The 18,252-nt window shown below is 40.7% G+C and overlaps 1 protein-coding gene across 6 annotated transcripts in view; it reads right to left on the bottom strand.

Annotated features, from left to right (window-relative positions):
• The window catches only part of agap1 (ArfGAP with GTPase domain, ankyrin repeat and PH domain 1), a 242,127-nt gene that overhangs the window by 90,476 nt on the left and 133,399 nt on the right, over positions 1-18,252 (bottom strand). For 3 of the 6 annotated variants that reach the window (XM_004917871.4, XM_004917868.4, XM_004917870.4), the window contains exons 3-7: positions 16,934-17,021; positions 16,322-16,333; positions 12,297-12,382; positions 11,642-11,783; positions 9,536-9,670 (exon numbers count right to left, since the gene is read on the bottom strand). In XM_004917871.4, the coding sequence (XP_004917928.1) occupies positions 9,536-9,670; positions 11,642-11,783; positions 12,297-12,382; positions 16,322-16,333; positions 16,934-17,021 (463 nt within the window). The remainder of the gene's footprint in view (positions 1-9,535; positions 9,671-11,641; positions 11,784-12,296; positions 12,383-16,321; positions 16,334-16,933; positions 17,022-18,252) is intronic. The other 3 variants (XM_004917872.4, XM_002931998.5, XM_004917869.4) reach the window with 1 other exon arrangement.

Raw genomic sequence — 18,252 nt, 5'->3', positions numbered from 1 at the left:
AGTTTTCGGAAGGCGCTATTCCACCCCCTGAGCGCCACTCGGCCAACGCCATGAATCCTCCAGTAGCCATAAAACATCCCCCCTCCCAAAACCTGACACTCTCTCCTGGCCTCCCTCCCTCTCTCGCAACATTAAAACAAATTTATCTTCATTTATGTCGCAATTACCTCTCCGGGTTGTTAATTTGCTGGAAATGGAGCTATTCTTTAATTGCTCCTATTAATGGGGGTATTTAAATGCGCAAGTAATAAGCTGTTACCTTCAGAATGGTACAAAGTCACCCACAGCATCTCGGAGAACACAATTCTCTCAGCGATGTACCCCGCCCCTCTCAAATTAGGAGGTGGGTAACCCTCGCAATGGATTTGGTGTAGCCCCTGTGCTCTGAGAGCCTGATGTCCTCTAACTCTCTTCTGACAGTCAATATACATTTAACTCTTTGTAGATGAGCATGTAGTAAACAGGGTAATGCATATAAATGGGGGGGGGGGGGTTAGAGTTAACTCTTTGCTAATGAGCAGGAAAAAAAATAATAGGGTGAAAATTGTGGTGCCCCACATTGCTGGATTTTTCATCACTGACTGTCTGTGTCACTAGATTTGGGAATAGAAAGCCTATGTGCTCCTGAGCCAAGCAGTACATACAATAATCTCTTTCTACAGTTTGCATAGCATATCCACACCTATGGCTCCCCCTCTGCCCCTACCCGCACAGAGTTAATCAGCAATAAGATTATATAAATAATGTAAGCTGCCGTTTCATGGAGCAATTCTGCTGTTAAACGTCTGTTTCAAGAGAAGACATATCCCAGCCATGAAGCTCTCAGTGCTGCAAGATTAATAAGGGAAGATGAAAGACTACCTACCCTCGGCCGAACACAGGCAGGGTCATTACAGTGGGCACAGCATTCTGCATATGAACGGTCACTCAGGTATCGGCACACATATACAACCAACTGGGGGCAAAACTGGTGTTTTATTAGCCAGAATAAAACTGTACTATTACATTCAGATACACTCCATCCACTTGCTGTATCTCTCACCCATATACAACATGGCTCTACAGCTTGTGGACATGCACACTGCAAATACTGCTTATGCTGCACTTGAAGAATTCTATATTGTTTCATTTAATCACCAGTTAATGATGCAGATTCATGCTAAAGTGACATCTTATTTAAACACGGCTTAAACTAGAGTGTGAGAGTGAGTATGTGTGTGTATGTGTGTATAATATATATATATATGTTTATAGGGATAGACAAACAGCAGCCCTCCAGGCATATAACTGCCAGCATTCAACATTTCAATGTAAATGTTGGATATTGGGGGCTTACAGAGCCAGATGTGGCCCTTCAAGGGTTTGCAATGGCCCTCAGTCTGGTTAAATGCTCCACAGAATACTTTGCATGAATCTATCCCTGTAACACAGGAAGGAAAGCAAGATATTTTATATTTGGCACTGTAGCGAGTATATTATGCTGTTGGACCTGTAGCAGCATTGAACATACACATATACCCTGGGTACCTGCTACTTCCATGCCAACCTGGCTACTTTTAGTCACAGTCACATGCAGCTCCAGCATGGATCCTGGGTCACAAGTTTGTCTCACGACTCTGTGTGCAGAGTCAGATGGAAACCCTCTCATTCACCACACATTTGGAATATTTATGGGTTTCAGATGAGGCCAGATCTGCTGTTAACATCTAGTTTTGAAGCTTCATTTTGCAGCTCTCTCACCCTTGTACAGCTCAAAGCTCATCCAGACAGACAGAGAATGCTCGGGGGGTACATTAATATACCTCAAAGGTTACAAGACATGGCCCGCTGGCTCCTGCCTACTTATTTCATGGGTTATTACCAACCTTGGCAACTTAGCATCTTCTCAGCTGCAGGGCACCAGCACCACCATCTGTACAGAACAAGAACTGCAGCGCACAGCCTAAGAATCATTTAAACTAAGAATCAAAACATGTTGACTGCCGATAGTATTCATAGCTTCTTGGTATTAAAAATACACACACCTTAATGTATCTCCTAAATATGCTAAGCATAGGTGTATACTTAGCGTGTGCATTGCCTGGGAATTATATGCAGTTTTGCTAACCCTGCAGAACTCTACTCCTTGGGAATAATATACAGTCTACCTAATCCTGGGCCTCTGCCCTATAGAATTGTACCTACTGGGCATAATATACAGTCTAGCTAATCCTAGGCCTGTGCTCTACAGAACTCTACCCGCTAAGTATAATATACATTCTACTTACTAAGATGATATACAGTCTGCCCTTTGCCCTACAGAATTTTATTCACTGGGATTAACATAAAGGCTAGATAATCCTGAGTCTGTGCCCTATAGAATTACACCCCTGAGATAATATAAAATCTAGCTAATCCTGGGATTGTGACCTATAGAATGGGCATAATATATATAGTCTAGCTAATGCAGGGCCTGTGCCCTGCAGAACTGTACCCCATGGGAAAAATATACATTCTGGCTAATCCTGGGCCTGCAACCTACAGACCTCTACTGCCTGTGAATAATATACAGTCTGGCTAATCCTGGGCCTGTGCCCTATAGAACTCTACTCCCTGTGAATATACCATCTGGCTAATCCTGGGCCTGCGCCCTATAGAACTCTACTGCCTGTGACAAATATACAGTCTGGCAAATCCTGGGCCTGCGCCTTATAGAACTTTATTCCTTGTGAATAATATACAGTCTGGCTAATCCTGGGCCTGCTCCTAGACCTTTATTCCCTGTGACTAATATACAGTCTGGCTAATCCTGGGCCTGCGCCCTATAGAACTCTACTCCCTGTGAATATACCATCTGGCTAATCCTGGGCCTACGCCCTATAGAACTCTACTGCCTGTGACAAATATACAGTCTGGCTTATCCTGGGCCTGCGCCTTATAGACCTTTATTCCCTGTGACTAATATACAGTCTGGCTCATCCTGGGCCGGCGCCCTATAGAACTCTACTGCCTGTGACTAATATACAGTCTGGCTAATCCTGGGCCTGCGCACTATAGAACTCTACTCCCTGTGAATAATATACAGTCTGGCTAATCCTGCGCCTGTGTCCAATAGAATTCCACTCACTGGGAATAATATACAGTCTAGCTAATCCAGGGTCTGTGACCTATAGAATAGCACTCAGTGGGAATAATATACAGTCTGGCTAATGCTGGGCCTGCAACCTACAGAACGCTACTCCCTGTGAATAATATACAGTCTAGCTAATCATGGGCCTGTACCCTATAGAACTCTTCTTCCGGTGAATAACATACCATCTGGCTAATTCTGGGTCTGCGCCCTACAGAACTCTACTCCCTGTGAATAATATACCATCTGGCTAATCCTGGGTCTGCGCCCTACAGAACTCTACTCCCTGTGAATAACATACAGTCTGGCTAATCCTGGGCCTGTGTCCAATAGAATTCCACTCACTGGGAATAATATACAGTCTAGCTAATCCAGGGTCTGTGACCAATAGAATAGCACCCAGTGGGAAATAGATACAGTCTGGCTAATGCTGGGCCGGGCCCAGGTTGTCTATAAAAATTGTATTCTATGTGCTTTGTCCACATTCTAAACAATTACCATACAAAATTGTCTTCCCTGAGAAGTAAATAGGCAGAGGTTAATTGTTAGCTGTATCCTATGGACACTGCACAGAATGAGGCTAATCCTAAACCGGGACCCTGCAAAACTGGGAATTAAACAGAGCATTGCTGTGCTACTTTTTACATGTAATCGGCCAGTTACTTGTAATTCTATAGCAGTGGTCCCCAACCAGTGGCTCGTGAGCAACATGTTTCTCTCCCAGTGTTTTGCTCCCAGTGGCCTCAAAGTATATTTTTTAATTCTTGACTTGTAGGCAAGTTTTGGTTGCATAAAAACCAGGTGTACTGCCAAACAGAACATCCTGTAGGCTTCCAGTCCTTATAGGGGCTACCAAATAGCCAATAACAGTCCTTATTTGGCACCCCAGGAACATGTTTTATGCTTGTGTTGCTCCCTAAGTCTTTTTACATTTGAATGTGGCTCATAGGTAAAAGAAGGTAGGGGATCCCTGTTCTATAGGCTCAATGGTCAGATTTTATTATGTCATGCACTACTAGAGTCACTCTTTACTTGTCAAAGCAAAGTAAATTGTAGATCAACCACTCATTTAAATATAAAAATGCAAAAAAGGAAGAAAATGTGCCCAGAACATGCAGGTGCCTCATCATTTATATTCATAAAGGCTGCCTTTCCGCTGTGTCTGTTTTACACAGGACCCCATTCAGGGATGTGATTTCAAAACAGGCGTTACAGACCAACTTTGTAAATGCGGTCATCTACATCCGTGCTGTATGATAGTTTGCACAAAGTGAGCCAATTATTTACTATGTATAAGATGGTCATATATTTAAAGATCTACTTGTTTGTTGAGGGTCGCTCATCTTGAAGTGGGCGATATGGGGCTGACGGGATTTTTGGCCCCTAGGCCAAATGATCAGATCATCACAATGACACTAAATGCCGTTCGTTGGAATAAGGGGCTGCATCAACAAGCCAATGTGGTCCTTGATTTTTAAACCAGACCATTGAGTATGTATGCCATTTTCGGCCCCTGTACCTTAACTAACTGGGGACCAGATTATAATAAAATTAAGACATCATCTAAAGAGGTCAGTGGAGCTCTTAACAATGAATGGGGTCCATAAAAATTTCTTCAATCAACGCTTCCCTACATCTTATCATTTGTGATTCCAAGAGAAAGGGAAAAAGTCTGCACTCCATCTCCAAGATTTAAAGCAGTCTTTTATTTCTTTATTAAAACCATGGGTGGCTGCTGAGGTGCAAAGGCCTGACATGTTTTGGGTGTGAATCTTTAACTATAGGCTAATTCTGATGACCTCAACACAGTCCTTTTAAACATTTGTAACTAGCGCCATCTATAGGCCAAAAACCAAACAACACAAAATAATATAAAAACTCTCTGTTAAGGTTTCACCCAATAGATGGTGCGGTACATTGCTTTACATGATATATTTTTATTACTGTTTTAGTAGTTTAAAAGGGTGGTTCACCTTTAAGTTAATTTTTAGTATGTTATAGAGTGCCCAATTCTAAGCAAATACAAATAAAAACTACAAATAATAAAAATGAAGAGCAATTGCATATAGGCTCAGAATATTACTCTTTACATCATATAAAAAGTTAACTCAAACATGAACAACCCCTTTAAAGGATAGTCTCTGTGGTTACAGACCTATAGAGAAGCATGAGATCTATTGTATTTTTCTGTGTTTCAAGAATATGCAAATACTTTTGGTACTAATTCTTTAAATTGATTCTAAGAAACATGGGTTTCCGAGGGAATGTTTTTTGAGCTTGGCCTGTGCTGAAAATATTGGTTATTTTTGCAATCAGATCAGGAAATTTAGAGTCCTTTCTGGTGAGATCAAGTTTATGGCATTCGATATATCCAGATACTAAATTAAATGATCTTAATTAGAGGTTATAAATCCCATAAATCTAATATATCCAATACATCCTATAAACCCTCTTAGCAACTGAATACAACTTCATTAGTTGTAGTATTAGGTGTAGTTGTAGTTATAGTTTTTACTGTATGTATACTTCCTTATTGGGATATATCAATTTATTAGAGTAAAATATTGCTCTATATTTTTGGTGAAGCAAAATTTCTTAATGATACAGCTTGACTATGTTCAATCAATCCTTAGATGGATGCAACCCCTAGGATCTTAGTAGTGTCAGTTTATATGCGTTTTTCACGTTTGAACTTACGTGTTTTCAACGCATGATTAGTATATGCGTATAAATATATGTGTACATAACAAATTTCTTAACCAACAATATTAAATTATATTATATCATATTTTATCATATGTTGACCAATACTGAATGTATAAGTTTTCAACAGCTGTTATTATTTGTACTGCAGATTATCTTTCTGCATAATGTAAATATTAATGTTTGAAAATATTTTATATCCTTTATTTGGCTATAATGTTTAAAAAATCCCAATAAAAATTATTGAAACAAAATATTGGTTATTTTTTTGCTATAACTGGGAAAATCAGCTTATGAAGACAATCATTTTGGGCAACATAATTTTCATTAATAGTAGAATTATATGACATATAACTGAAATCTAAACAGCCTTTTAACATTTTCAGCCATTTCAATACGCGTATCTTTCTCATGAATAACCATTGAAATGCACAAGTTGTACCTGCATTTGTTCTATAGAATGGCCCATAGTGTTCTGTAAATGTTCTATATAGGAATCCCCTCCTGCTGCTGCCATATTATAAATACCATCAGCTCAGTAAAGCAAGGGGTAACTACTTGGGTATTATTTAGAGCAGTACTGTCCAACGTATTACATGTAGAGGGCCAATTATATCTCATATAGTATGATAGTATGTTCAAGGGCCAGATTAAATTAAAATGTCATACAGTGAAGTCTATGGAGCCTCTGAGCAGACTGGGGGCCATAAATATCCTTTGGAGGGCCACATCTATCCAATAGCCTCTAGTTGGACAGCCTGATTTAGTGGACCACAACTCTGAATGCATATATAATAAAGGTAGACAGATAGATAGATTTGTGCCATCTAGTGGATATTAGAAAAAAATGCAGTTAATTGAACTGTATATTTTGTTTATATCATTTAGGGGCTACTATGTACAATTCACAGACTTTTCTACATCATGCCATACAGTGGGAAATCCTGTACAGTATCTGACCTTCAAGCTTGAAAGTAAGGTTATACCTGTTTGGTGTAATTTTACCCACATAAATAAATCAACAAGTACCGGCTTTACATGCCCTAACCTTTATTCCTCTGAATTTCACAGAAATCAAATAGTAGAAAGGTTCTTAAAGGACCAGCAACACCAAAAATTGAAAGCGTATAAAAGTAATTACAATATCATGTATTGTTGCCCTGCACTGATGCAACGGGTGTTTTTACCTCAGAAACATTACTATAGTTTATATAAACAAACTGCTGTACAGCCATGAGGGCAGCCATGCAAAGGAGGAAAGACTAAGGTAACAGCAGATAACTGATAAAACACCACAGGGCTTATCAGACCTCTCAACAGCTATCTCCCCAACATTTCTCCCCTACAGCTGTCTCACTCTCTGCTGTTATTTCTCCCCTACGGCACCTCTCCACAGTGTTCCCTGTTACCTCTAGACAGCTATCTCCCCAACATTTCTCCCCTACAGCTGCCTTTGTCTCTGCTGTTATTTCTCCCCTACGGCACCTCTCCACAGTGTTCCCTATTACCTCTAGACAGCTATCTCCCCAACATTTCTCCCCTACAGCTGTCTCACTCTCTGCTGTTATTTCTTCCATACGGCACCTCTCCACAAACAGCGTTCCTTATTACTTCTTTACAGCTCTCTCCCCAACATTCCTCCCCCTACAGCAACAATAACTCTCACACACAGCTATGTCTCTCTCTGCTATTATTCCTTCCTTACAGCACTTTATCTACATTTGTTTCCTATTGTTTCTCGATAGCTTTTTTCCCCCCCATAACTCTTCCCTTACAGCTCTTGAATGGCAAGAGCCTAGACCTTCCCACTGCACTTGTGGGTCATGCATTATTGCTTGGAAACACACTGGCTGGGTATACCAGTCATGGAACTCTGGGGAGACTTTTTAAAACAAGAGGTACATTATTTCCTAAAATACAAAAGTTCCAGTGGGTCATGTGATATATGTGACATCACTAAGCAATGTTTACAAGCATATATATTTTTATAGGATACAGGATATTTATGGCTTGTGTATAATATACATATATTTATTTTCTATTAAACAAAACTATAACTGAGAACAGAACAAAAGCTGTTGAAGAACCTGCACTGTGCACAGTCTGCTGATGGGACCAATTAGTTGCTAAAGAAACCAAATCTGTGCAGCTGTAAGTGGGATCCAGTGCGCTGGAAAGAAAAAGCCTTGGGCAGTGATGCACAAAATGCAGTCCTATACAAAACGCTGGCCTCGTGCTAGCACATTCATGAGTAAGGAGGCTTCACATACTGCCTGCATCAACCTTAGATTGTAAGCTAAGCACCACATTTGCAGAACACAGAGGTCCACCGGTCCACCAGTACAGTGCCACCACCCCAATAAATAGTGACTGTATATGGCATCATAGCATAGCAGCCCATCATTCTCTCCTGTTCCTCTCCCTCACTAGTTTTCATAACATGATCACAGATCCTTACACAATCCCCAAATTCCCCAAATTCGGGGTCCTTCCTCTGGTGCTGTACCCCAGAGGTCCGAAACATGAAGTGCTATGCATCTCTAAACCAATAAACTACACAGAAAGCATTTGGCTCTCCAGTGGATATTTTTTATTTTTACATGGTACTTATTCAAGTGGACCTGGCGAAACCTACACCACTGTCTGATTGAGCCCCTTCACTGAGGTTTACATTTCGTGGCACACAGGTTGTATTTTCTTTTGTCACTATATTACATTTGGCTCCATGTGGCCTCCCTAAAGTCACTGACTAAGTGGTTAGAAAGCAGGAAGTAGTGTTCAATTAGTTTGTGAGCGCACAAGTCAAATTCAAAAGCAAACTAACTGAATAGGTATGTCCCATATGCCACCTCCCCATGTCACGGATTGGTTACTGACTACTATCAACTTAGAGAGCTGTAAAGGAAGAAGGAGTGTTCTGGCAAAGACATCTGCCCACTCCAGTCTTTATAGATTACATTTTCGCAGTCTAGATTATTTTACCCAGTTTCATTTCTACATCGAAATGTTCTTTAACAATTTAAACTTTTTACTAGGAGTCAGCAAACTGCATGGCCTAGAGGACCAAAGTGGGGTGGGGTGTGACGTAAATAGTTGCATGGATAGTCCTACAAATTTGAAACACCAAACGCTGCCTTTCCCAGCTTTAGTACATCTCACCCAACAACAGATGCACCTGCTATTATTTTTATTGCCAGCAGAGGGAGCTCCTGTCTTACAAATCTGCAACTGATTGATGGAGGCAAGATACTATAATTTAGCAGTAGATAATAAAACAGTAGCATCCTTCTTCCTGCTTTTACTACTATGTGCAAGACAAAATGGGCATATATTTACTGGGCTGCTTAGTCACCCTGTCTCTAATCCAAGAAAGAAAGGAGGCAATAACTAAATAATGTATTGATTGGGCGCCACTTATCCAAGCTCTTTCAAGTCATTAGCGTCAGGGAGAGAGATAAATATCCTACAAATCAGGAAGCAGAAAATTCAACTCAAACAGTGAACTTACATAATAAATTCCCTGATTAAGCAAATATATGTACACAATTATATTTTATATTCTAATCATTTATATAGATGTTGCAACTTAAGGTCTACCAGTGTATAACATAACTAGGAGTGCATATATATATATATATATAGTCTGTAATTAACAAAGAGATTTGGGATATGGTACAGTGGAAAGTGGAAGCTGCACCCACTGTTCCTGTGTCTTTCACTTACCATCTTGGAAAACACGCTCCACATTTAGCCCATAGGTGGCGCAGGTCTCATAATAAGTGCATCGCTTGAGGTCATTAGAAAGCTTTCGTGCCCGGCTGTCATCAATTACACGGGGGTTACTGCAGCTAATGGCATCTGTGAGAAGACAGATCAGTCTCTAAGAGAGTTTTTTTACAGTACAATTAATTAACAGGATCCAGTGTTACAAGACCATAATGCTGCACCTTCCAGAAAGCAGCAGCAACAGCACAGTTACACACATACAGAGCTTAGAACTTTGTGCTGACTTACTCAGGTATTGCATGCTACTGGAAAGCCAGTTATTTCTCTATTGCTTAATTTGTTTCTTGTAATAAATCAGAAGTAATTTACTGCCCATGCTAGTGGCATGCTAGAGGCTAGTGTTAGAGCCACTACAAATGGGGACCTTTATGAAAAAGTCTAGAAATACTTTCCTATTTTAGCTCTTAAAAAAGTACATGCTACAAGCCAAGAGAAAGCAATTTGATCAATTATTATATAAATATTATGAATACTAATATGTCTGATGTATTGATGTTAAATGCTGTGTTTCTCCACTAGGTGTCTCTGTGGTGCTGAAGCATCTGAGGGGCTTTATATGAATGCATGTATTGAACTTTACATCATCCTGTATTGACATAGAAAATGCAAGATACTCAACAATTTACATAAACAAACAGGGTCAAAAAGGAGTAACGGAATAAAAAAAGGAATCAGAATGCTGCTTAAAAGAGATTACAACCTCAAAAACAGTGTTAAATAAAATACATACCTCTTTCCATACTTTCATCTTAAACATAAATACACGGGGCAGATTTCGGCTGCTGATTCAGACCGATTCGGTAGCTTATCTGCCCGAGTATGGGCACCCCCAACAGGCCTACCCGACCAATATGTGGCCTAAAACTGGGTAGGTTTGCTTTTCTGTTGGATCGGGGCCACATTGGTTTGTTTGGCCCTAGGACCACACGATCCAATTAGCCCTTTATCGCCCACCTTTAGGTGGGAATATGGGAAGAAGATCCGCTTGATTGGCAACCTCACCAAATGGGTGAATCTTTCAGTGTATGGCCACCTTTAGACTAATGCCACATGGGGTTGATTCTACGTGGCCAAAAATCAACCAATCCCCTGGAAGCTGTTCTATCCTGTTTCTGCACCCAGAGGCACTGCACCAGCCTGTCTGCAGACATGGAGCAAATTTTGGTGTAAAAATAGTCAATCCCTGAAATCCATTCTGTATAAGTGCTTCTAGAGGACCAGCCTAGTGTGTCACTGGCATTAAATAAAGGTATTGAGTGCACTAATGATAAAAGTGTGTAGGCAGGAATAACACTTGAATTTACCCTAAAATTTCACACTTCAATATACATATTTCGCAATATGTGTGAAAGAGTAGCGCTGCCTTAGTAATCTTCAAGTGTAAATTGCCAGTGTTAATAAATATTGCAAGAATCTTAAGCAATTTTGCTTACTACGCAGGTTTTTATGTAAGTTTACTCATTCGTCATTGCTTTGTGCCCAATATTTTTCATGCCTATGATTTACAGCCCCTCCCCCCCTTTACTAAATATTTCCTTTTAACTTAATATGTGCATCTGTAAAAAGCCAAATAGCATATTTCTTAATAAATGCCTTTACTGTAGTTGTCCCCTACAAATAGCCTATTGGTTGTAGCAGTTTTGAGATTCCCCTACCCCTAGATGTGACTTCCAGTATAGTGAGTATTTTACATGACAAGGCTGATCTTAATGAATGCTAGTTTTATAATCACGTTTACAAGAAACCATATTTATGCATGGGCCCACAGCACAGTTAAGTATGAACAGATGCAAAGTGCATGACTTGTGAGATGCAATAAAAAACTAAAAAAAAATCTGTGCTAAGCACAAATGTCTGACTTTATGCATAACTGGTTCATTTATTTTGTAAACCTTTTGAATTGACTGTAATAATAATATAAAGAGTTAAATGTGCCGCCTTAATGCTAGCGGCTTGCTGTTAGGCAGCGACCAGCAGATGGTGCTATTCTCCTACTAACAACCAATCACCATTACTGTTGATGAGGGAGCCAGCTTTTCTCACCTTGAGTGCCTACCAGCACCATAGGGATCTCGCTGGTGTTGCGGTAGTTGGCAAGGCGGCTGTAGTAGTGATAGACTGTCTGAAAGCTGATCTCATCTTCCAGGCTGAAGACAAAGATAACTGCATCCACCCACATGGCAAACTGGAAAGAGGCATAAGGAAGAGTGAGTGTGAGAATAAAGCAGAGGAAGAAGGGGATAGAGAGAGAAGCAGGGAACAAGGGTCTGAGAAAAGAATCAAATGAAAACACCTTCTCTGCTCTCCCCTATAACCAACCTTAAAAGTGGGAAAGCACTGAGAAAGCCAGAGAGGGGCAGGAAGCAAAATGAGGCCAGGTAGCAAGGCCAAGGATATAAGAGAGGGAGATATAAAAAAAAAAATGGCAGGAAAGGGAGGCCAGGGGCAGCGGAGAAAAAAAAGGAAGTCAGCCGGCTTAGAGAAAGAGCAGGGCCAAGGAAAGCCAGGGAGGGCCTGTACAGAAAACTAGGAAGGTCGAGGCCAAGAATATAGGAATGTGAAAGGGAGGAGAGTGAGTTGTAATAGGTCCAAACCATTGGATTTTGATGACTAGGTAAAAGTGCAAAAGAGAAATATAGAAAACAGCATTACAAATAATAAGCAGCGATTGATTGAAGTGCTTTTAGAGACTCCTTACTTGTGCTTCGGGGGGTCCCCCTTCATCCCTGATCAGAAGAAGGTAGCTCTGTCCATCTACTACAATTTCCTTCTTGAACCTCCCACCTGCCACAAAAGTGAGACAGTCAGTCAAGGTCAGGGTGGAAAAGGGGGTGTAGTAGGGAAAGGCAGGGTAGATGGAGGTCTAGGGACTCAGTGGACATTACTTGTGGAGAACTGCAAGAGAACAACTGTAAAAATACATCTGCATGGTAACTGTATTGGCAGGATGTACTATTACGGGTAAAAAAGCAGAGCATAATATTTGCCTTTAGACCATTGCTATTTAAAGAACATGGTCTCTCAGCATGTTGGATCAATGGCCTTCAGGCCACAAGCACCTCTCTGAGAGAGGCAGAAGAGTTGGTGTATAAGGATCTGATCTTCTGGAGGCTCTAGCAGGGACATGTGGCAGCCATAGGGTGGCTTTGGCTCCATGGTACTTACACTGGACTGGAAAAGGAACCCCCATTGTGAGTAACCAGTGCTACGTAACCATGCACATATGTCTTAGTGCTGCTAATTAAAGCAACTTTGCACCTGCGCCCATTATTCACTTATAATAATGTGATATATGTGTCACTGAGCCTAGTGCACTTGGCAGGGGAGGTCCTCTCACTGGCAAGTCAATACAATGGCCAAACGTTCTTCCACAAGCAGTGTCTGTGTTGGTCACAGTTGGGGAGGGGGAAGGGCTGTGCCAAGGACCACTAGACAGGGCAATGCTGCATGACAATATCTCCATCCCCATAATGGTCTCCCCTACAAGCCTTGTCTGACTTTAGATCTTCTACTATGGACTTTGGCACCATGGCCAAGGCCTCCCTCCCTCCCTAAGCAATAGCAGTTGCCCTCAGTGGGTCAGTGGCACAGGGGGGAAGTTACAAAGAATGAAAGGGATGAACCAGCACAGAACAATGGCAGACTTGATGAATAGGGTATACACACACATACAGCAAATCAACCCACCCAGAGACCCCAAAACTATCAGCCTGACTCCACATCCAGAAGGAAGAACTACTGAATGTCAGTTAGAAGCATAGCTCAGGTGTTAGACTAGAGCTACTATACAGAGGGAATGGAGAGATTCGTAGATTGACACAAGCACCACCCCATCCCTCTGATTTATAGTGCAGGGAAATGTTATCAGATCAGGAAAAGGCAATTCCCAAGCACAAATTCCATGCAGCAACATTTCTAGCAGTTTGAGGGTTTTGCAAGAATTTTGTACTTAATCTAATCATCATTTGATAAATACCATCCTACCCCTTGTATTGTAGGCCTGTGTATAGTGTGAACAATGCAGGTGTATTGGTATCGAGAGCCTGTGTGTAACTGCAACATAAATATTATATATATGCACACTTATATAACTAGTTGCTGATCTGGCCATGAATAGTCATTTGAACAACCTGAGAGCTATTTGAGTTGCATTTATGCAATATTCAGTGTAGTTCAGCAATATTTAACATTACTATACCTATTTGTAATATTTGAGTCACTGGGAATAACTAATTTGAGGGGACATTTGCACCAGTCTTGTTAATCTACAGTGACCGAATATCTGCTAGTTCTACCCTATAATGTTAAATAGGCTGATCAAATCCAATTGATGGCTGGTTGCTATGGGTTACAGTCAAGCTGCAACCCACCACTGCCCCTGGGATTTACTACTAGTGTTTCCCCTCTTAAAGGGGGGAGTGTTCTCTATGTGTACTTAATGTTTGATTATAACAGATATGCATGTGACTGCATCCTCTGATGAGGACAGACTTCAAGGAAACAGCATTCCTAAAATTCAGATTATAATAAAAGTAATAGACAGCTTGCTTTAGGAAGCAATGGCATATGGCAGCACCCCTGCTTTGCAAAAAAGGCTTTGCAATATTTGGCAAACACAAAGTACAAATGGTTGGTATCATTGAACTTGAGGTAAGGTATGAGGATATACATAAATACTAATTCATGAACTGTGATACTGTATAGATCTCTCACACAATCTCCAAGGGCAGGAGTCGCATACCCCTGTTGCAAAGGGTATTTAACACGTTTACACAGCCACACAGGGAAAAAGATTTCAGTTTCAGGTGACAACATTAATCTTTTTGACGTTTCTGATCAAGGTAGGTGCCCCAACCCTTAAAAAATTCATCTTTTTCTCTTTCTGTGGCTAAATAAATGGGTTAAATAGCAATTCAGCAATTTATGAAATCACACTGACCTCATGTTAATAAGTTGTATGTGCTTACTGGCTAATGACACAATGTCACTGAGCGAGATACACTAGTGTTTTGCTTTAACATTTAAATATGAAAATATATATTTTTGTATAAATTTAAAGTACTAAATTGTCGAGTTTTGCCTAGATCTTAAAAATGCATTAAGTTTTGGCCTACTGACTAACACACAGGGTATGGTGTTGGTATGGCACCCATTAAAATGAGCAACTAACGAGTGTTGCTTATAAAAATTCACACCAAAGGCAATGTCAGGAAAAATGAAATGAGACATATTACTGCCATAGGAGTCCTTCCTCCAGGAATAGTGCCTTGTTTTGTGCTGCATGCATTCAATAGATTGAGTTCTATGAATTTCCCTTTAAAAGTGGAGCAAAGTGCAGAGGATAAGAGTTGTAGGAATATATTTACAGAATTATTTTGCCCACAGCTTTCTGCAGATTACAGTTCAGGGCAATTACAGAGTAAGGGGATGGCCATATGCTCTTTGTTGTAATACAGCAAAACAACAAGTACCAGCCAATGGGAATAGTTGGATTAGGCTTGCAAACCTTGCACCTAGAGAACTGTCATAGTCATATTCTAATACAAAAGCACATTGTGCCTTCTTTGTTATATGCAAAGTTTGTGTGGAATTCCAGGGCCCAAGCCCAAATGAACTTGCTGGTTAGAAAACAAGTAAGGTTATATGGCACTCTTTTGCTCTTCCTCTCTAAACACTAGATGTCAAATGTGCTGCCCTCCAGTCATTCTAAACTATAGCTTCCAGCATCAGGATCTAATGAATGGAGAGACAGAAATATAAGACATGTTTTAATATGTCACATGGAGGAATAGATGTCTAGAAAACAAAGTTATTAATTATGACGAAAATGAAAGCCCTAAAGAATGAAGAACCACACGTTTTAATTAAAAATCCTTTAGATCCAAAAAGATCTCAAGCAGAATCCCTTCATTAGATGGATTGCAACCTACGCAGCCAGCAATACAAGCCCATGTCATAACATATCAAGCCGTCTCACACACCCAATGCTCAATCTGCACCTCCACAATCCCAGTCTTGTTATAAAGCATGGTGGTAATCAGGATACCAATTTTTAAAGAAAAATGAATGCTTACCTATACAGCTTTGCAACCATATTTTGAAACAAACATACTTATCAGCTGTTAGAAAGCAAACATCTTCTGAGGGTTACTAGTCCTGGGACTATGAGGGCCAAACAATCAGATCAGCCCGATATCGCCTAGCTTAATATGGGCATATTGGGATAAGACCCACTTGTTTGGCAACCTCAAGCAGATCTTTATGGGTATGGCCAGCTTTATGTATAAAAACAAACACAAAAATTATGGACTTAACCCATCCCTAAATTTCACATAGAAGCAACTGGCATTTTAACTTCAGTATCCCTCTCCAAAAATCACCTGAGCTTGACTAGGGAACTCGGCACAATACCATGCAATTGACTAGGCCTCCAATAAGCCGCCCATTTCATGTTAACTAGTATGTTGGCTATCCCCACCAGAGCTTAACATAAGCACGCCTGCTAACACCCCCAGGGAGACTTTAGAACGTTAGGACAAATGATGCTTCTACGTGACACAAATTCTAGAGGGACATGGAGGGTGTGGGATGAGAGTAACTCAAACTAGGAGATGCAAAGGTAACAGGAAGAGAGATGGAGGAACACAGAAGATGGAGTTAACTCTACGTCAGATATCTCAGCCGCCTTTCTGTCTCCTCAGCCCGCAGTGAGTGTATATTTACCTGCATCCATATCTGTAAAGAACCAATGGGACAGGAAGTGAGGGAGAGAAGGAACTCAGACAGTCACATACCAGCCAAGGATGCACACAATATATACACAGAGAGGCCGGCGGCCCTGGATACACAGCAAACATCAAAGGAAGAGCAGAACAACTCAGGATATTAGCAGAGAACCAGAAAAAAGAGGTCTGTTATATTGGGTGGATGTGGTAAAATAAATAAGAAAACGGTTCCTCTAACAGGACCCCACTGCTACCTAGCAAGTAGGGGACAGAAAAATATAAAAGGTAACAGCAGAAATAATGCATGAATTCCCAATATAACATTAAATGCTAATGGAAATGGTTTCCTAATCCTTACATATAACTACTGGTCACCCTATTTCTACTTTGCAGCACATAACAGGTTAATTGCTTTCCTCCTCCTGTGCGCCAGCACCGTGCAGCATCAACCAGGGACCACCTACTGCTGCAAGGCAACAGGTGCTTCAATGATCAACATTTGCAGGGTGTCCTGGCCCCCAAGCGATACTCCTGTTTCTACAGCGTCCTTCTGTTACAGAGCAGGAAAATGCAGCTGGGAAGTGGGAAGCAAAGAAGCATGAGGACTTACCTTCAGGGGACTCCTCTTGTACATAAGTACCAGTCAGGTACCGATGCACTAGAGCAGATTTGCCACTGGCCAAGTTCCCCACAATGCCCTGCAGAAGATAAAGTAGAACCAAACATTAACACAGATTTATAAAGTACTAACATTGTACATTAGCAGGCTATACACATCCAACATACAGACTACAAATAACAACTGATACAGAAGGCAAAGTGGGCCCCACTCATTACAGCTTACAATCACTGGGAAAGAGATGGTGAATGTGACAAGCAGCGTTACCTGAAAAATGAATTTCCTCTTAGTTATTAGTGTAAGTCACACTAAGTCACTGCTTGTGCAACTACAGCAGCAGGTGGCTTAATATACAGGTTAATATACAGCTTAATATACATCCAACCAGCTGTTTGCCAGTTGCAGTCTGCCACAGCCACCTGTTGGTATATAAGCAGCATGACCAAACTGTCGAACAGCTGAACAGTCCTGTACTATAAATTAATAATGTTACTTTACAGATGTACTATAATAGTCCACGACTAATCTCCCCGAAATGCCATCCCACCGGCGAGAATGTAAATCGCCGGTGGGATGGCATATGCGGCGCCGTGATTTCCATGAAAAGTTGCCTTGAGAGGCAACTTTTGTCGCGGGCAACTAATCTCCCCATGTGCCAGAGCCCTTAGGTGTGATTTTTTTGTTTGTACATCATGGAGAAAAGTGGCTGGCACAAATCCGGATCACCACTCAAATGTAGTTGAAGATACTAAGTTTGTGTTAAAAGCATTCCATAGTTTATTTTATTACACAAAAATATAAAAACGGCTTTTATGTATTTTTGTGTAATAACAAACTATGGAATGCTTTTAACACAAACTTAGTATCTTCAACTTCATTTGAGTGGTGATCCGGATTTGTGCCAGCCACTTTTCTCCATGATGCATTGACTCCCTAAGCTTGAGCACCTGGAGGCACTGTATTCAAAGGTAAGCTTCTACCTTAAATTATCACAAGACTCTCCTTTTCTAGAATATATATTTTGATATGCAGAGCAGGATACGTTAAAGCGAAACCCTGGAAGGTAAAATCTATGGTGCTGGCACACTGGTACCTTTGTGCCATTGAGTCATTTAACTAACAATGATCATATGTAACAAGGAATATATGTACTTATGAACAAGAAAAGCCAATGAGACCCTGCATCCATGCACACCTATACTGCAAATATCACTTCCTTCCAAACACATTTACATAAAGTATATCAAAATTTTATAGGTAAACTAGTATAAGACACATTTAAAAATCCAGGCAGCATCCAAATGACACTC

Source organism: Xenopus tropicalis, chromosome 9 (genome assembly GCF_000004195.4).
Source record: "Xenopus tropicalis strain Nigerian chromosome 9, UCB_Xtro_10.0, whole genome shotgun sequence".
NCBI lineage: Eukaryota > Metazoa > Chordata > Amphibia > Anura > Pipidae > Xenopus > Xenopus tropicalis.
The sequence above is the reverse complement of the archived record's forward strand: the minus strand, read 5'-3'. Positions and strand labels throughout refer to the sequence as shown.